We start from the raw sequence: 18,406 nt of genomic DNA, 5'->3' as shown, positions 1-18,406 counted from the left end.
TGGGGTCACGCCGGCCAATCACAAAGCTTTGAGGTGTTCAAGTGCATTATTCTGGCACAGGAAGATTATGTTACAGGACATTAACGATAAAACAGAATATTGTTGTTCTATTTTTAGACACATCTCGCGATCGACTGGTTGGGCACCCCTGTCATAGGCGTTACGACAACATCGTGTTTTATGGCGAGGGATGCGTTTCCATGGAAACGGCATATGGTGAGATGTCAGATTTGACGTAGAGCTGTTGAGGCCTGGAGAGGTGATATAAAGGTGAAGAATGTGGGACGACCGGACCGTGTCCAATGGAGCTACAGCGACATCGTGTTTTATGGCGAGGGATACGTTTCCATGGCAACAGCCTACGGTGATATCTCCGATTTTGCGTAAAGCTGTTGAGGCGTGGACCGGTGATATACAAGCGAAGTTTGGGGGACCATCGGACCGTGTCCATTGGAGTTACAGCAACATCGTGTTTTATGGCGAGGGATGCGTTTCCATGGAAACGGCATATGATGACACCTCATAATTGACATAGAGCTGTTGAGAGCAGGACCATTAACCATTATCTGAAGTCTGCAGCTCTGAGCATGTCAGTTGGAGTTATGACATCATCGTGTTCCATGACACAGGTGTTTATATTTGAGCTAATGATGTGTCCAGAGATCAGAGGTTTCCATGGTGATGTGCAGTAATCAGTGAGAGGAGAGCATTTTCATTGTTCTGAAAGAGAGATAAACCTCTTACATGTGAACGTTTTGTTGAAGAACCGTAACAGATATCGGTGAAATTTCAAAGCGTGAAGCATGTCAAGGAACTTGAGCATCTGAAGTGTACTTTTTGTGTACTTTCTGGTTAATAATGTGGCCTTTTTGGCAGATTAACTAAAGGTGTGCGGCTGCTGTGGTGGGGAAAGATGAGGCTGAACTTACAATGGGGTTTAATGGAGACATGTTGAACGTGTTTGTCCCTTCATGCCCTCAAGAGGCATTTTGTTTAATTATTTTGCTTAATTTATTTTTATTTTTCAAGCTACGAGATGTTTTCCTACGTTTCTCATGAATAATTATGTCTCAGGAATGTAGGGTTTGGGAATTATGGCAGGTTTAAAAGAAAATATGAAGGCAAAATTAAATCTGTCCTCCACTCTAGCTGTGACATCACGCACTCTAAAATCTGAAGAAGGCCTCTTTACCAAGGTCTGAACAATGTTTAATATCTCTAAAAGTACCACGAATTTAAAAGATGTGTTACACGAATAATGTCAGAAAGATATGTAACATTTTAAAGTTGGAATGAGGTTTCTGAGTGAAAGTATGAAGGAGCAGTTAGCAGTTGAAGTTGCATGAAGATTTGTTGAAGTCTGAAGAGTTTCTCCATTATGTTAAAAATGTGATGAATTATGGGATGTATCTCTGGAATTATGAAAGTTATGAATGATAAAAGTAATAGCCATCGATTCCCGACCGAGCTGAACGTTTTGCTGTTTGAACGGAGTTTCTGCGATGTTCAATGTGGGAGAAGAAGAGGCGCAAAATAACCCGGCGGAATAATAAAGAATTTTGTGCGTAGCATACTGTAACAGATAGTTGGAATGATGTGTCAGCATTCTCACTAAATAAAAACGAGTTGTGGTTTTACAGGTGGTTCTGTCTGGCACCTTTTTTTGCTAGGCTTTCATGTCCTTCTGAATTGAACAAAGTGGTATTGAATTCATCTTCTCAATGAAATTGCGCCAAAAGAAGCGAATAGACATATTTATTTATTTATTATAGTCCTTTTTAAAAGAACAATCAATATATGACTGGGCCAAGTAATGTGATATCGTAAGACTGTCAAATGTATCTGTGATGTGCTCTGTGATGGTGACCATAGAGCCACGAGTCTGATTTAAAGGAGTGCAAGTTTATAAGTAAAGCAGCATGAACTATTAGTCAGTAGCAGATGGTACTGCGGCTGCCACCAGCTGTGCCCCCTCTCCTCCCTCCGCTTCCCCCATTCCTGGCTGGGTGATGTCATGGAAAGAGGGAATATTTTCTCTCTGCGGTGTTGGACTGTCTCACAGCCAGTCAGTCAGTGTCAAGTGAAAGAAGAAAGCCCCTCAGAGCATTTGCTTGCAGCTGTCATGTGACCCGCTCCGGCCAAACGAAATGTAAATCCTATGAGTTTCAGTGAAACCCCTCAGCTGCCACTACAAAGATGTGGGCTCAGACAACAGGACCCTCCCCACCGTCTCTTCCTCCAATTCCCTCGTCCCCACATAGCGAGCTGCCAGAGAAGCTGTCCCTCTGCTGTGGATTAAAGCATAACTGTTTTTCTTTTCAGTAGTTTTAAATGAGCAGTGCTAGATGAGGCCTCGATGCTACTCAGCCAATGTTGTCAATATCATGCATGTTACATCTTTTGGTAGACTATGACATTTAAACATGAAATTGTTTTCTAGATTTATATTATTTTTGAAAAGTTATAAAGCCCCTGTCACACTGTCCCGAAATGTACACCCGATGGACACACGAATATTGAATTGTGAATTTCGCACGAAGATGGCCCCGAACCACACACAAAGGCAACATTTACATTACATTTAAGACATACAACTGCAACGAAAGTAACACAAACAATTATGTTACAGTACTATGACACTGTACTGATATTTTCAGACTTTGTTCTTTACTTTCTCCGTCTTTATATGTAGAAGATATTACGTTTTCTCCGTCATGTTGTTGTTTCCATAGCAACAACAACTTCCTGTCAACTCGCCTTCAAAATAATATATTATATCCTTTTCAGTTTCACAGAACACAAATTGGGTTATTTACATAATATGTTTACATGATTTTGTTGTGCAATAAAACAACCAGATGGACACAGGATAAAGGAAATTCGGCTCTGATCGTAGCAACATCGGGCCATTCGTGAGGACATCTTAAGCCTTCGTATGACCGCCGGTGGAGTTTCTCAGGCTCCGGCAGCAACTTCGTGAGCGGTGGCAAAATCTTTGGCATGCCAAAAAATAGCCGAAGGACCTTGCGAAGGTTCATTTTCGTGTTGAATTCGTGTGTTAATTTTGCCCTTTGTAAGGCCATCGTTAGGGCATCTTGTTATCATCGGTGCCATCGGGCATTCGCCCCGATCAGAGTGAGGGCGAATGCACCGATGATAACACGAAGATGACACGACTTGACAAGATGCCCTCACGAGTGCCTTACGAAGTTGCCGCTCACGAAGTTGCTGCCGGAGCCTGAGAAACTCCACCGGCGGTCATACGATGGCTTAAGATGCCCTCACGAATGGCCCGATGTTTGTTTGTTTGTTTATTTATTTAAAGGACAGTGCACATTAATTCACATTACTGTAAATGAGCCAGTATTAGCCAGCAGGCTAATTTTCAACTGTTGTCCTTGGCAAGATGTTAAAATGACCACAAGTCTAGAAAATAAAAACATAATTAAATAGAGTACAGCAGACACCATCAGTTGCTACGATCACAGCCGAATTTGAACATTTCCTTTATCGTGTGTCCATCGGGTGTCAATTTCGGGACAGTGTGACTGGGGCTTAAAGCAAGGTGAAATTGGACTTGGCAAAAATATCAATATTATATCAATGTTGTGATACAAAACTAGATATAAATATTGTCTTTTGATAGTTTCCTGTTCACATTTTTTTCCTTTACCCACTTAGTCATTGTTTGTAAAAGCACAAATAGTGCATACCATATCAACAATATCATACCATGCAATGTTGTAAGCAGTATCGAATTTGAGACATTTGGTCAAAAATGTCATGATATGTTATATTCTCTGTATAACCTAGCCTTGAGTAGAAACTCAGCAAGACTCATACATGTTGATAAACGTTTACTGCATCAAATACCAACAAAACCTTGAATGTTGGTTGCACAGTAAGTTTTAAAATCATACAATAAAAACAGATAGATGACCAAATAAAATGTATAGTACATTTAATGGATTTAATGATGACTGAAGGAGAAGATAACCCACTGAAATATATCATGAAGATGGCATATAGACATTAAAGATATAATAAAAAAACTAATCGTTCAGTTTTATTTTCCTCAGGACAAAGAGTGTTGCTTCAGTTTAGATTCAACCACCCCGTAACAAACCCAAATAATTGTCTTGTTTTTGTGTTGAATCTACCTTTAAAACCTGCAGAAGGGACGACTGTAGTGACAGAAAGAGTTTGGTCCTTCCAGATGTTTCTCTGTATCTGGTTACATATCGTCTCAACAGCAGCAGAGTCATTGGGCTTTCTTTCCCCTGGGCGAACTCATTACTGAGTCACAACTGTTTGACACAAGACTTCGATGATTGTCTTACATCTTCAAGTGTGCAAACTGAATAAACACAGTCGGGGTTGATTACAATACTGCTGACTGCCGGGGTTCAGCTGCTGTCTGTTGTTGGACAGAAGGGAAATGTTTTCATGTTTTTGTTTTTATATTACAAATGCAGAACTATGGTTGCAGTCCTCTTTCTTAACATGTCAGAGTTTGTCGTGTCCTTGTTAAAGAAGACCGATCGACATCACTCTTATAAATGGGTGCTAGTTCTGGCAAAGGGTCACGTTGTTCAGCCTCGCAACTGTTGCTGCCTCCCAGTGCCAATCCCATAATGAACCGAGACAATCCCCCAGAGCTAGGAAGGCGTCTAAGGTGTCCTGGGTGTTTTCTTCAAAAATAAAAAGGAGCCCATTATATTTTGAATAGACTTTTTGTTAGATATACAATATAAAATTAGACCAGGAAAATAACAATGCATTTTAGATGGTCTTGTGGTTTTCAGGACATTATTTCTGATGCTTCATTCGCTCTGAAGTAAGCAATATCCCATCAATCATTGACAATAAGGCCTTAGCTGTGGGAGTGACCAGCTGTATAGATTACCTTTGTGTTCAAATGAACTCACTGTGTTGTGAATCGTTAGAGGAATGCTTGGAATGTGACTTGTGTGATTACTCTTTCCCTCTTATTCCTAAGACACTGTTACAGGTTTAGTAAGAAGAAAATCATACAAATATCTACTGTTGTTGCCTAACATCTATTTATTTGTTCTAGTCCTCTTTATGGCAAAATAAACAAACAATCAAAATAGTTTCTTCAATCAAAATTATTTAGTTTCTCTTATTAAACCAGATTGACAATGCCCTCATTGTAGCATTTATTGATTAAATGCGTGAGAATACTAGAGCAGTAAAAATCAATATTCAGTATTTAATTGCATTTTTATTGTGTATGGTATTTGTGACATAGGAGAATAACGGTTAGCATTTTTGCTCAGTGTCATAGATTAAAGTATACTGTATTGATTAATCTGAGCCTCCATGTCTGAGAGGGGAGTCGATTCAAATCTCGCACCTGTCCTGTTCACTATGGGGTGCAGGAAGTATAAGATGTATCATTAGGAATAAAGTATGTAAGGCAACTGTTTAAAACTCAATTAGAAAAAAGAATGAATACAAATCAAATCATGGCTGCATGCCCTGGATAAAAACAAAGATGCTTTGTTTGCTGAGTGAATGCGTGTTCTTTGTAGTGAACCTCCGATTTCTATTTGTGCAGTGCTCCTTGCACTTCTTTGGAACGCCATCATGGAAGATAAGTAACTATTGGTGCTACAAGCTGCTACATGGGATTGATTTGTCTAAAACCAGCGATCTGTCTTTTAAGAGTGGAAGGGTTCAGCTAATCACGGTGAGGCTGATATGGGGCTGTAATCCAGGTCCATGGGGTTTAAAACAGCTACAGGCCGACACCACACGTAAACCTCTCATGGCATCTGAGATGAAAGTTGGCTACAAGGAGACCGGTATTTTGTCTTTGAGAGACCCTGGGGATGGCATAGTGTTCCATACACAGAGCTCATCACAAGAGAAGCTGCCCTGAGTGCCCTTAAGCCCTTTGTTATCCTGGGGTAGAGTGCAGTTAATTAGCAACAGTCTCTATAGCAACTGTGTTGTGGTACAAACAATTTCTAATTTCTGCTTCTTAGCTTATTGTGGTTTTTACCTGAAGTGTTTCGTATGTGCTGAGACCAGTGTTGGCTTGTGCTGTGCCCGTTCTCTGAGGCTGATCGTGGCTGCAATGGAAGACACCACATCTGCATAGACTCCATCAGTCGGCACTTGCCATGGCCCCAGAGTTTACTAAGGAGAATATTTTAAAAAGTATAGGGAAATAGAGCGCACTGGCCCCTAGCCAAAGGCCTACGGTTTTCCACTTGCATAATTCACCTGCTGTGCTAGGCTGCATTCATTTATCCCAGAAATAGAGTTGATAAATGAAACAACACGCTTCACTCAAATTGTATGTTTATTCATTGAGTTATGTATTTGCACTTGCCCCGCAAGATAAATGACATTGGTGAATTTTTCTCAGTTACTGTTGAAAAAAAAGGTAAGAACTGATTTTTTTACGGACAAATAAATATGTAAATACATCCTCTACTTTTAGGTTATACCACACCCAATTGTTTTTCTGCTTTTTGCTGCTATGAGGCGAGTCTACCACATGTATATTCAAGTTTATGGTGAAAACATATTCAATTTTAATGGGAATTTTAAGGTGACTTGTAAGCTTGTGTGTTAGATATAAATGGTCTATATTTGGTAATTATTAACAGAAATGGCAACTTTGCCATTAAATGCACATTTATCTCGAATAAAAGGAATGCCTGCACCAAATCACAGAGAGATATCCTCACTGTTGTATTCATCTTGTAGATGGACCATTCGACACTATGGTTCTGTCTACATGTGGGCTTTTGATGCAAAGATTTTCCTATTACTACTCTGTTGTTTGCTCTGCCATCTCGTCAGTGATCCAGCCCAGACCCCTCCTGTGGGAACTAAGTGGCACTTGGTTTGCAGAGATGCCAAGGATGAGTTAGATATAATGAGCAGACCTGGCTTGCCCCCGATGGCCCAGCACTGTGCTCCTGTGGGACTCGTCTCTCCGGGCCGAGCATGCTCTGAGACAGAGCGAGCAGACCCGATTCCTCCCTGCTGGGCGGATAATGAGGAATTCTGGGATCAGCTCAGGCTCTCCGAGTCACCTACATTCACGCAGAATGGAGTGTGAGGAACTTCATTGCAGGAGAGGCATCACACACCTCCAGAATAATCCCTCATTTGTTCCCCTGCCATTGTCTGTGTAAGACTACCGTGTTTTCACACACATGGTAGTGAAAAAAGTCCAATTATGTTATGTCTTCCTCAAAGGAGTAACTGTCACAAGAGTAAATAGTATTGATGCAGGTAGAATGAGGAAGGGTGGAAGTCATTTTGAATTAGTATTTTAGGGTTGCCTTGAGACAAAATGGTTATGTATTCATTGTGGGTTGCTATGGAGATGTTTTTTTTTAACCTGACACGGTGACATGGAATCGAACATGCGTCTCTGGTTGATGCGAATGGGTCAACAAGCACAGATCGACCTGGTTTTGTGAGTCTTCTCCCAAACATAGTGTCTGACACTCTCCTTGGTGTCTCTATTACAGAAAGTCATTTAGGTTGATGTGATTTATGTAAATAAGTTGTTAATGAGAAGAGACAGAGACAAAGAGAATGAGAGTATGTGAGAGATAAACAGAACCTCAATTTAGTTTGAACTGATTTTATGTAATTCTGCAGCAACATGTAATCTACAGGCTCAAACTCCCAGAGAATAACCAGAGATATTGGTCTCATATACATAGTTAACATCATTTGAAAGCTTACATTAGAGAGCTTTGTACACGTTATATGAACGGTGTATCAGTGTGTCTTCCTGTGTCTTTAGTGGTGTGAAACACTCTTTAATTTGGACTGATGCATTATTTAGTGCATTATTTAGTGTTCTGAGGCGTACAAAAACTGTTAATCTGTGTAATTCAAATATGTAATGTTTTTCTGTGATCTTTTCAGTTAAAAAAATATTTAGCTCACAGTCCTGTTGTACCTGTTGTTTTGCACTGCAGATGATTTCCACACATGGTTCCAAAATGCCCAGTGGACGCTAGTCAGAATGTTTGGACAACAACAGACAAAAACATCAAGGCAATTCATAATTTCAGATCTAATTGATTTAATCTTCCGTTTTTTGATTCCCTACTATCTTTAGCTTGCGACCCATGTGTGTTTCTGTAGCTCTGAAAACGTTCAATTAATGAGACTAAGCCCCCAAAATGGATCTGCATTTAGAAGCTCCCCTGTTGCTGAGCAGCAGAATTGATTTTGAAGTGCATATTATTTGATTTTGGTCTGTTCAGGAGAGCAGATTTCAGCTCTAGCTCATGTCCATGTTTTGGTGACCAAGCATAACATGCTGCGGCTCGTGTGCTCGCATCCTGCCCACAGACTCATGTTGTCGGGGTTCATGCCTCACAGAGCTGCTTACCATGAACAACAGTGGTGAGGGAGAGGCTCAATGTGTGAGCAGTGCTGCTGACACTGACCAGACTTATGACAGTTTTACTTGGAAAGGATTTAATGGTACAAAAGACATGAATTTCTCAGGCTAAAATTCTGTATTTAGCTTGCACAATGGATACGCTATACATTGACTTATCATATGGAAAAATTTCCCTGAAACATTATTAAAATGGCAGGTGTTCAGACTTAGAGTTCAGAAAGCACCTCAGATCATCCTAAAAATGTTGCCCTGACTAACATGTTGTATTGTGGTTCAATATTGTCAAAAGGTTTCTTTTATTGGATGTATGCATTTCCAAAGCGGCCTTGTTGGAAAAAAGCCAGACAAAATGTTCAGTGACTGTGTTGGTGAGTTTCTGACCGTCTCTAGAGGAGTTTGTTCTGAATGGTTGGAGGCCGTGGCTCTCTGCCTGCTCGCCTGATTCAGGAGCACAGGGGTGTGTCCCTGCTCTGAGGTCTGTGTGAGGCCCTCTGAGGCAGGCTTCTGGTTTCAGGTTGCACGTTCTCAATTGGCTGCTTTTGTTTGGCTAAAACACAGTGAGACTCCGGGCTTCTTAAAGATGCAGTGTCGCTTTCATACTCTCTTCAAGAAATCATCAGTTTTGTGCTGATTACATCATATTCCATTGATGAAACCATTTTATTCTGATGAGATCATCTCATACTGATGGGACTATTTTGTGTAATCAACATATGAATGGAATCTGAATGCCAGTGTGATTCTCATCCAGAGCACAGGGACTACACTCCACCGCTAACAGACATCTCTTTCTCTGTTGTTTGTAGAGTAGAGAAAGGTCTCTCAACACTGTACATCATCCCTGGAAACAAAGGAGGACTGTTACCATGGACATCAAATGATCATACTCAATGCTGTGTTATGGACTGACCCCAATATAATATGACCAATCATACTATTATCCTTGTAATGTAATATTAATTTCATGTTTATTTTGTCGTGACTATCAGGAGCCTTGCCTTTTCCTAACCTTGGTTTAAATCACACCTTTCAGTCTGCATACCTTTTTTTGGGCCCCAATTTACAAAAAAGAAAACTGATGCCGAACACCCCATCTTGACCACAGAGTTTTTATTTTCCCATGTTGGTCAAAGCCAACATGTCTTCCGCTGTGCTCAGATGCTGAATTGATCCTGAGAGATTGAAAATATTGATTTGCCTCTGTGTCTTACATTGTTGTGGAGAGGGGGGGCAGTGCACCTTCCTCACTGCTAGTGCCATGTTCACACATCGGGACTCGCCACACAGCCAGTTCCTCTGAGACTCATAATTACAGCCGTCCTTTCAGATTAGTCCAGCAGCCTGTCCAACTGTGGCTTCGCTCTCTGATCGTTTATTTCATCCCTGTCCCTCTCCTGAGAGGCGCACCTCAACACAATGGCCAGGCCAGCCTCTACAATAATGTATGTGATGATAAACACTGTGGCTCCTAATTGATAGAGTGATTCAGACAAGGGCTGCATGTGCAAATTGGTCCCCTGTGACTATACCGTACAGAGTTGGGACTAGTGTTTCAGCTCTGGCCTCGTTTGAGAGGAGCTGGGAGAGAGGAAATAGAAAATGCTGGACCTGCTGAGTGATAAAGAGGCTCTCTTTGCCTCCTCAGCCCGTCTGAAAACAGGCACAGTTCAGCAGAGGTTGGCTGCTGTAATCCTCTCTGTGTCTCCAGGAAGGCTCAGGTCAGTGACCCGCGGCTTTGTGATGTCTTGTAAGATTTTGAGAGAACACCTCACCTTTGATCCCCCACTGTTCAACCAACACATTAGCTCAACTGCTCTTGAGCCAGCCCGTGCAATAAAGCCTTTTATCCAGCTCAATAAGGTCATTTGAAGTTAAGTATTGATTTCTTTTGGTGTCCAGAGAAAAAATGGATTTTTAAAGAGCTGTTAATTACAGTTGCACACTGCATTATGTAGAGAACTTAAATGTACTGTGGCTGTTTGTTTGAACCCAGTGATACTTATTAACTTTATGGCCAAGATAGTCAAATGTCTTTACAAAAAAGCATGAAACAAATGTAAATATTTACATCATGTCTTTCATATTGTTTGTTTTACTGGCTTTTGAAATGACGTCATCTTGTTACGCCCTCTTCTTCTGTAGTAGCCCCCAACTGGAGAAGGTGTGTCACCAACCGTTATTTCAATTTGCCGACTGGGACAAGTGAAGAACAACATTAACATTGAGCCCCTAACAGTGGTGGATGGTCATTTGATGGGACGCATTAAGATGCCTTTTTTTTTTGCTGTTTTCCGGAAAATCTTAAAAAATGTTGTGACTAATTTTGGATTGACAAGTGAAAGAAAACTACTTGTTGAACCGATCTGCGGATATTAGCTTTTGTAGTACCATTTTACATTTGAATACTGATACAAACTGATGCTGAACACGCTCTCTTTACACAATTTCCTCCCGGGATAAACAATATTTTGATTCTGATTCTGATTGACTATCTCTCTTCACCAGAGAGGTGTTTTATTATACCAAAACACTTTGGCATTCTCTGCAAATAAAAACACATTTGACAACAAATAAAGACCATGGCAGTACAACTGTGGTCATAAGACATGTTTTAAAGTCACAGTGTATGGAACATGTATTTTCAAAGATATAAATAAAAATAGATAAAGGCAAGACACTGAGTTGGGTTTTGTGTAAATATGTCTTCAGTTCAGAAATTCTCAGGCTTGAAATAAACGTTTTAATTGTAGACTTTCTTGTTTTTATATCCCTTCAGTTATTGTCTAAATGAGGACTGAATAGAGTTGTTTCCTGTGGGTTTGGGAAGGAACACCCATGTACATGTGAGGCCAGAGCCGACACAGCCTGTGAGAATTTTACGAGACATTATGCTATGTGTGAATTAGAGCATTTTAGAAAGATAATAATGACCATAACACTCAGCATAGCCTTTGGCCTCTAAGCCAGGGCTAACATAATGCTAAACTGATAGCATGGTGTTTTCCCTCCAATAAAGGGCACTGTCAATTTCCTGTCTTGCCACAAGTCACAGGTTCTCCTCCACTTGGCAAGGGGTGGCTTCCCATTGATGTTGTTGTAAAAAAAGGCTTCCTGCCCATGCCTGCTATTCCCAAAACCTGGGACGAATGCCTTCATATTGTTGGTTTAGTCTATTGTGATGCTAATGTCTGCCTGAGACCCTTAAGTCATCTATCACGGATGACAGGAAAGCTCGGGCCATTGTGTTGGTCCACCACACACACACACACGAAAATATATATTTATATATAAATATAAACTTCCTGTTTGAGATCTGATTTGAATCTGCCCATATTTGGAATGATTTTCTTTCAATATATATTATGTTTGTTTCTGCAGTATATTAGGTATAAGTTATAATAGGAATACTATCATATGATTATTTTCTTGAAAAAAGACCTAGACAATATCATTTGTAAAACCCACGGTGAGACCATCAACTGTATCGTAAATAATATTGATTAGAAAGTGAAGAAACTGCATGAAGGGTTAATGATAGATCTGTCGTTACAGTGCAGAGTCACATGGTGTCTCTCTGTTCTGTGAGGCCTGCAGAGAGAGAGAGACACACACACACACACACACACACACACACACACACACACACACACACACACACACACACACACACACACACAGAGAGGCAGTCTGCTGGCTGATTCTCGGCTAGGCCCAGCGCCGTCTCATGGCAGAGTGCTGGGCCAGATGTGGCTGTGGTTGTGCCTGCATTAGAAAAGAGTGCAGTTACAGGAAATGGATGCTTTAAAAAGAGGAAAAGAAAAACAAAACTGGACCAGAGAGGTAAAGTATTGTTCTTGCCTCTCAAAGGACAAAACCAAGCCAGTTGAATTGTTTAATATGCCATTACTTAAATTAGCCTGAGTGTTTATCTTGGACAGGTGCATACAAGCCTTTGTGTTTCATTCAGTGCTGCTTTACTTTTATCATGGAAATTTAGAAAGATGATAAAACAAGCCGTGTAAAATGCATCTGTGGTATGTATTTTGCCTAGTAATTCTCTTTATTCTGTATTGATTTTACAAATAAATTGTAATGCATGGAGGAAATGATTGGATATGTGCTTAAACACTCGTTGAAGAAATATAAGGGTAACATGCATTTTACAAATAACTACATCAAAAGAGATGTAGCTATGTGGAGTTTAAAAATGGACAACAATAACACCCTAATTTTGTTGTGTTTCAGACGGCTTTTCTTATTATAGACAAACTCAATTAATATCCAAATGGTGGTGTAATTACCTTGGTTCTGCCAGGTTATTATAGTGCCCCACAATTGTGAATAATAACTGACATTACATGTAGCCACATTTTGGAAAGACATTCTGAATGGGATTGCTGTGTATAAATTGAAGTCAATTACAAATGGTAAATATTGGTCGTATGTGGCAACCTGTGTATTGGCTTACACAGCAGTCACTATAAGGAAGAGAGAAGTCAGCTGTTTTTTCCAGTGTGATTAACCTCTGAGACTACGGCAAACTAATGTTTGAACATATTGAAGGTAGAAGAGCATATTTAGGTTAATTCATTAAAAGTTAATTTAGAGGGACGAAGTAGGATGGTGCATCTCTGAGGTTGCTCTTCAATTGACGTCGACCAAACACTCCATTGTTATTCACAACAGAGGGAGCCTGTCTCAGGTTCCTTGTAGGAAGGGTGCTGAGGGCCAAATCGGATTTCTGACTGAAAGAGGAATCCGCTACTTGGGGAAGGTCTGGAGAAAGTTGAGCCTCCACCTCTTTGTGGGGCTGCTGCTGGAGTGCCTTCAACATGTCGCTGATCCTCCAGACTCATTGAGATTCAGAAGGGAGTTCAGTCCGGCCAGGTGGAGGGCTGCTCCAGCTGCTGAACAGCACAAAACTGCTCCGGGGTCACTCCTTAAATATGTAATGCTTTCCCTGTTGTTTTGAGTGACAGGAACACCCCATAAAGAGTTAATTTCCAAAGGCCTCTCCATGCCTTACTAAAACAGCAGGAGTCAATATAACATTGTGAAAAAGCTTACAGGGCCGACTGTAAGATAACTGGTTGGTCTTCCGCTCTGCCATATTGAACCTATTTAAATCATACTGATGACATAATGCATTTCAGCCGTATTAATGTTTCGATAGATTGGCAGAACATTTGAACTTTTAAATTATTATTATTATTATACAGCATGTAAAAAATACAAATGTTGACACTCCCAAGTCGGTTTAGCGAATGTTTAGCTAATAATAACAGGTTTTTAGTCAAATACAAATGTAATACATTGCAATGGTGTTGCAAATATGAGACATGTTGTTGTTGAAATGGATAAAATATAAAGTGCATAAGTACTTTATCAGTACATGTTTCCTTATCTGAAGGGGTTTGTTCGATTACTATTTACAAAAGTAGATCTAAATTTAAAGATATTATTGTAAATACAAACAAAAAACACTACCCTAACTTAGAAGATGTGGAAAAAGAGTCTAATGCATTTTTAGTCACATTTGTTCAGCAATTGTTGTTTTGCAGTGCAAACACAGGCAAGAAAAAAAGATATGCAGGCCAGCCAGGACCCACTGAGGTTTTTTCCTCCAGCCTGGTGAAAATAATGAATTATTCAACAGTAAGCAAGCTTTCAGCTGGCCATTTGTATGCTTTGATCTAGGAATCAGGAGTTTGCATGAATGCCTGTATTGTCATCTTATGTTTTCACAGTGTGTGTATGATTGAAAAATAGTGCTGGCCCCCGCTTCATCTGGTAAAGTTTACACCGCTGTGGACAGGCCGGCCATCTCCAGATGTTGTTTATTTGTCCTGTGAGGTCAGGTGGCTGGGTTCACTCCGGCTGGCCTCACCTAAATGTTCAGTGTGAAAACAGCTTTAGGGTCAACCTTTAACAAACTGCAGGTCCACATCAAATCACACCCTCCCCTCGTGTAGCTCAGGGGAAAACAACATGTGTAGGTGTGGCCACAGCCAGGTGCTGTTTTGACGAGGTTAAAACTTTTATGTAAACTCACTCATTTATGTTTAAATGTTAGTTTTTTCTGGTCAACAGCCTAAAAAATGTGCTTCTCTCAAGACAATTTTTATATTTTACTAAAGAGAAAATATGAAGCAGACTTGTGTGGCAGTGCTAAAACAATAGATACATTGTTGGACAAAACAATAAACAACAGAAAATGCTAAAACCAAAAATGGGCTAAAATTCTAAGGTTAATTATTCCCAAATAAAACACATTTTCTGGTTTTCTTCTGCATCAGACAAATGAACATGGGAGGGCTTGAAGTTGTGAACTCTCAGAAGTTGTGTATATATATATTTTAATTTTTTTATTATATATTCTGTGATTTTATGAACCAAACAATGCATTTTTCGTTAAAGCTTTCCTATAATGGGTTTTGGAGCTTGTAATTCACACTTGTATACCTAGACAACCATATCTTTAATTTAGCTCACTTGAGCAGCGCACAAGAGCCCTGAACATCACAAGATGATGCTTCACGCTGCCTGCAACGAGATTCCATTATACAAACAACAAGCAGATGGTTTATTTGTCTTGTCTAGATGCAACATGTCTCTAACATGTCTCCCATATCCTTTTGAGGTGATCTGTCACACTTTGTGATCCCCGATGTGCTGCCATTCATGGAAAATGCCTTTTCTCGTGATTACCTAAGATACGGCTCATTAGCACATGTGCGCTACGTTGTGGTCCCATTGTGTCATAACTAGAGTAAAGCCTTAATTGATAATGATGTGAATGTAGAAAAATGTGTCATTGTATTGAGGGTTATCTGCATTTCATAGAGGAGCAGAGCACATCCATGGCATTGGTTGGCTACAGCTGGACACACAATTAGAGTGCCTCCTTACCTATAATTTGTGTAATAGTTTTGGTTGGCGGCATGTTATTACCATATGAAAGGGCTAAGCAGGGGTCATGTGCATTGCTACAACAATTAGAGCAGAGCTGAGGGCAGAAGAATGTTTGGAGCCGTTGTTAATTGGAAATCTCTACAAAGCTATGCTTTAATTATAATTTAGTCGGAGCTGCACTGTTTTAAACCCAATATATTCAGTTGCCATCATGTTCTGTAATAGTATGAACAGCTAGGTCTGTTTCCTTTCAAAGCGTAGTGCTTTGAAGAGAATGAGATTAAATGAGATTAATTTGAAAGGCTGGGTTGCTGCAAGGTTTTTTCATGCTAATGTCACATGGTGTTCTGACAGGATCTGGTTTGTTGAGGAGATGCATATACCTTCTGATTTGAATGCACTTTAAAATATGGACATAAACCTTATAATTTGCTCTGTCCATATTTGTATGATTCTATCATTACTTCCTACATAAATTGTGAATGAACAAGTGATGGATATTGTGACTAAAGATATTTTAAATCCCAATTATGTTCAAAGGTTCTAAATTATGAATTGTCTTGAGTAAAATGACCTCATTGTGTTTATTTAACTGCTGCTTATAATCACTTTTACTGGATCTTAAAATATTTTACAATTAGTTAGTTTTCACAGTAAGGCCGGGAAAACTGTTGAAATCAGAAAACCAACCAAGAAAAAGCAGCAGCGGGGAAGAGGGTGTTTTTGACAGAAGCTCTCCTATCTTTTGTTTGTTGATGGCTTATGTTTTCCTTTATTTGAAACTCAAATGTGTATGAGCATTCTAAACATGTTCATGGCCGTGATGTTTTTCTTCTTTTAAATGTAAAAAAACATGTCCATTCCTCACTTGATATTTAATATTATGTTAGGCTCTAAATGTGAAATATTTTTGCATTAATCCACATTTCTCATGTTTTGATTTACACAGGTCGAAATGAGCTGATAGCCAGATACATCAAGCTTCGGACCGGGAAGACGAGGACTCGGAAGCAGGTAAGACGAGGGGAGAGACGTCTCTGTTGCATGAGTGTCAGAGGGCTGTCAAATCAAAATGCACGCAGACTGCTGCCTTTGTTTCCAGACAGAGAATAACACAATGCTCAGCTGTCGAGAGGGCTTCTGAGGCTGACAAGTCCCCCGTCAATGCTCTGGTGCATGAACAGATGTCCCTGGGTTATGACATTCTCAAAACTGTCACTAATTGTAAAATTACAGCAGAAGTCGTTTTAAAAGCTGCCTTTCATGTCCTATTCTGAAGCAGCTATGCACAATAAATACAAGGGCATTTAAAAATCTCAGTAGCTTAACAGTGCAAGTATTCCTCGTCATGACTAAACCAAGGAGGTTGTGCACTTGGTCGGAGCAGAAGCCTGTATTAATAAGCTGGGAAATATGAACAGATCTCTGATCAGAGAGTATTCGCTGGGACACTGTGTTCATACCGCAGACTAACAACTCTTACCACAGAGGTTAGCGCAGATTTCTGACTCAAGTTTTCATGTTTCTTTCAAGTCTCTTCTGTAAGAAATCAAGATAATGTATAATACATGTATAGAATGCAGGGCTATTTTTCTTTCTCTTATATCTCATAGGAAATATAATACTAAAAATAAATCCAAGAACAGTTTATTCTTGTATTTACATCAGCTGAAAATAAGCATCTCTGATATTCTTTTTACAGTGTTCTTAATACAGTTCGCTATCTGTATACTTAAATGTTTTGCTTTATATTTGATGTATGCACCATGACATCAAGTCAAATTCCTCGTACGTGTGAACCTACCTGGCAATAAACCCGTTTCTCACAGGAACTCCTCCGTATGACCACTGACTTGAAAGACAATGATAAACAAGCCAGTGTCTGCAGAGACATTCGATCACTGAGTGTTGATTGATCAGTCTGACACACAGTGTGGTTTGTCTCTCTGCGACTCTTCCCTCTACACACAAGTCACACAATATAGACAAGTATTATATTGGAGAAGTTATAGAACCAGAAACTGTCTGAATATCTTTGCTTAAAAATATATATATATTTGCTGCTAAATGCTCTTCCCTTACTTACTTACTCAGCTCTAGCCATGTTACTTACTTACTCAGCTCTAGCCATGTTACTTACTTACTTAGCTCTAGCCATGTTACTTACTTACTCAGCTCTAGCCATGTTACTTACTTACTCAGCTCTAGCCATGTTACTTACTTACTCAGCTCTAGCCATGTTACTTACTTACTTAGCTCTAGCCATGTTACTTACTTACTCAGCTCTAGCCATGTTACTTACTTACTCAGCTCTAGCCATGTTACTTACTTACTCAGCTCTAGCCATGTTACTTACTTACTCAGCTCTAGCCATGTTACTTACTTACTTAGCTCTAGCCATGTTACTTACTTACTCAGCTCTAGCCATGTTACTTACTTACTCAGCTCTAGCCATGTTACTTACTTACTCAGCTCTAGCCATGTTACTTACTTACTCAGCTCTAGCCATGTTACTTACTTACTCAGCTCTAGCCATGTTACTTACTTACTCAGCTCTAGCCATGTTACTTACTTACTCAGCTCTAGCCATGTTACTTACTTACTCAGCTCTAGCCATGTTACTTACTTACTCAGCTCTCGCTTATCTGTCAACTGGAAGTTGTAGATAGTGAATAAATATATACCTGAACAGAAAGCCATAGCTAAATCACTTTGCCTAAGCTAGAAATATAACCTTGGGTTTGATTTTCCTGAATAGTGTCAGAGGAGACGCCAATCAACAGACATGTCTTTTTTTTCTTACTGCTACTTGCACTGCTGAATGAACAGAGTTTCATGTGAGAATATTAAATCATTTTTGCTCTGTTTTAACGTTGGAGGCTGAACTTGGCCGATGAAATGCCTCGTCCCGCTCCCGTAAGAATACTAGACCAGCCACTTCTCATTCAACACACAGCAGATCACATCTGGGTGCTCTTAATGTGTGCTCTTAATGTGTGCTAAAGGGGCCTGCATCCTCCTTAATCAGCTCACTTAAGTGACGACAACACACAGCATAACGCTCTATTGGCTGTTAGCTTGGTG

General features: G+C 39.9%; 1 protein-coding gene across 4 annotated transcripts in view; it reads left to right on the top strand.

Moving 5' to 3' along the window:
- tead1b (TEA domain family member 1b) overlaps positions 1-18,406 on the top strand; it is a 46,096-nt gene that overhangs the window by 15,683 nt on the left and 12,007 nt on the right. For all 4 annotated transcript variants that reach the window (XM_034196964.1, XM_034196966.1, XM_034196965.1 and 1 more), the window contains exon 4: positions 16,272-16,336. In XM_034196964.1, coding sequence (XP_034052855.1) covers positions 16,272-16,336 — 65 coding nt within the window. The remainder of the gene's footprint in view (positions 1-16,271; positions 16,337-18,406) is intronic.

The sequence above is a fragment of the Gymnodraco acuticeps genome, unplaced genomic scaffold (genome assembly GCF_902827175.1).
Source record: "Gymnodraco acuticeps unplaced genomic scaffold, fGymAcu1.1, whole genome shotgun sequence".
NCBI classification, from domain to species: Eukaryota; Metazoa; Chordata; class Actinopteri; order Perciformes; family Bathydraconidae; genus Gymnodraco; species Gymnodraco acuticeps.
This window is presented reverse-complemented; position numbering and strand designations above follow the sequence as displayed.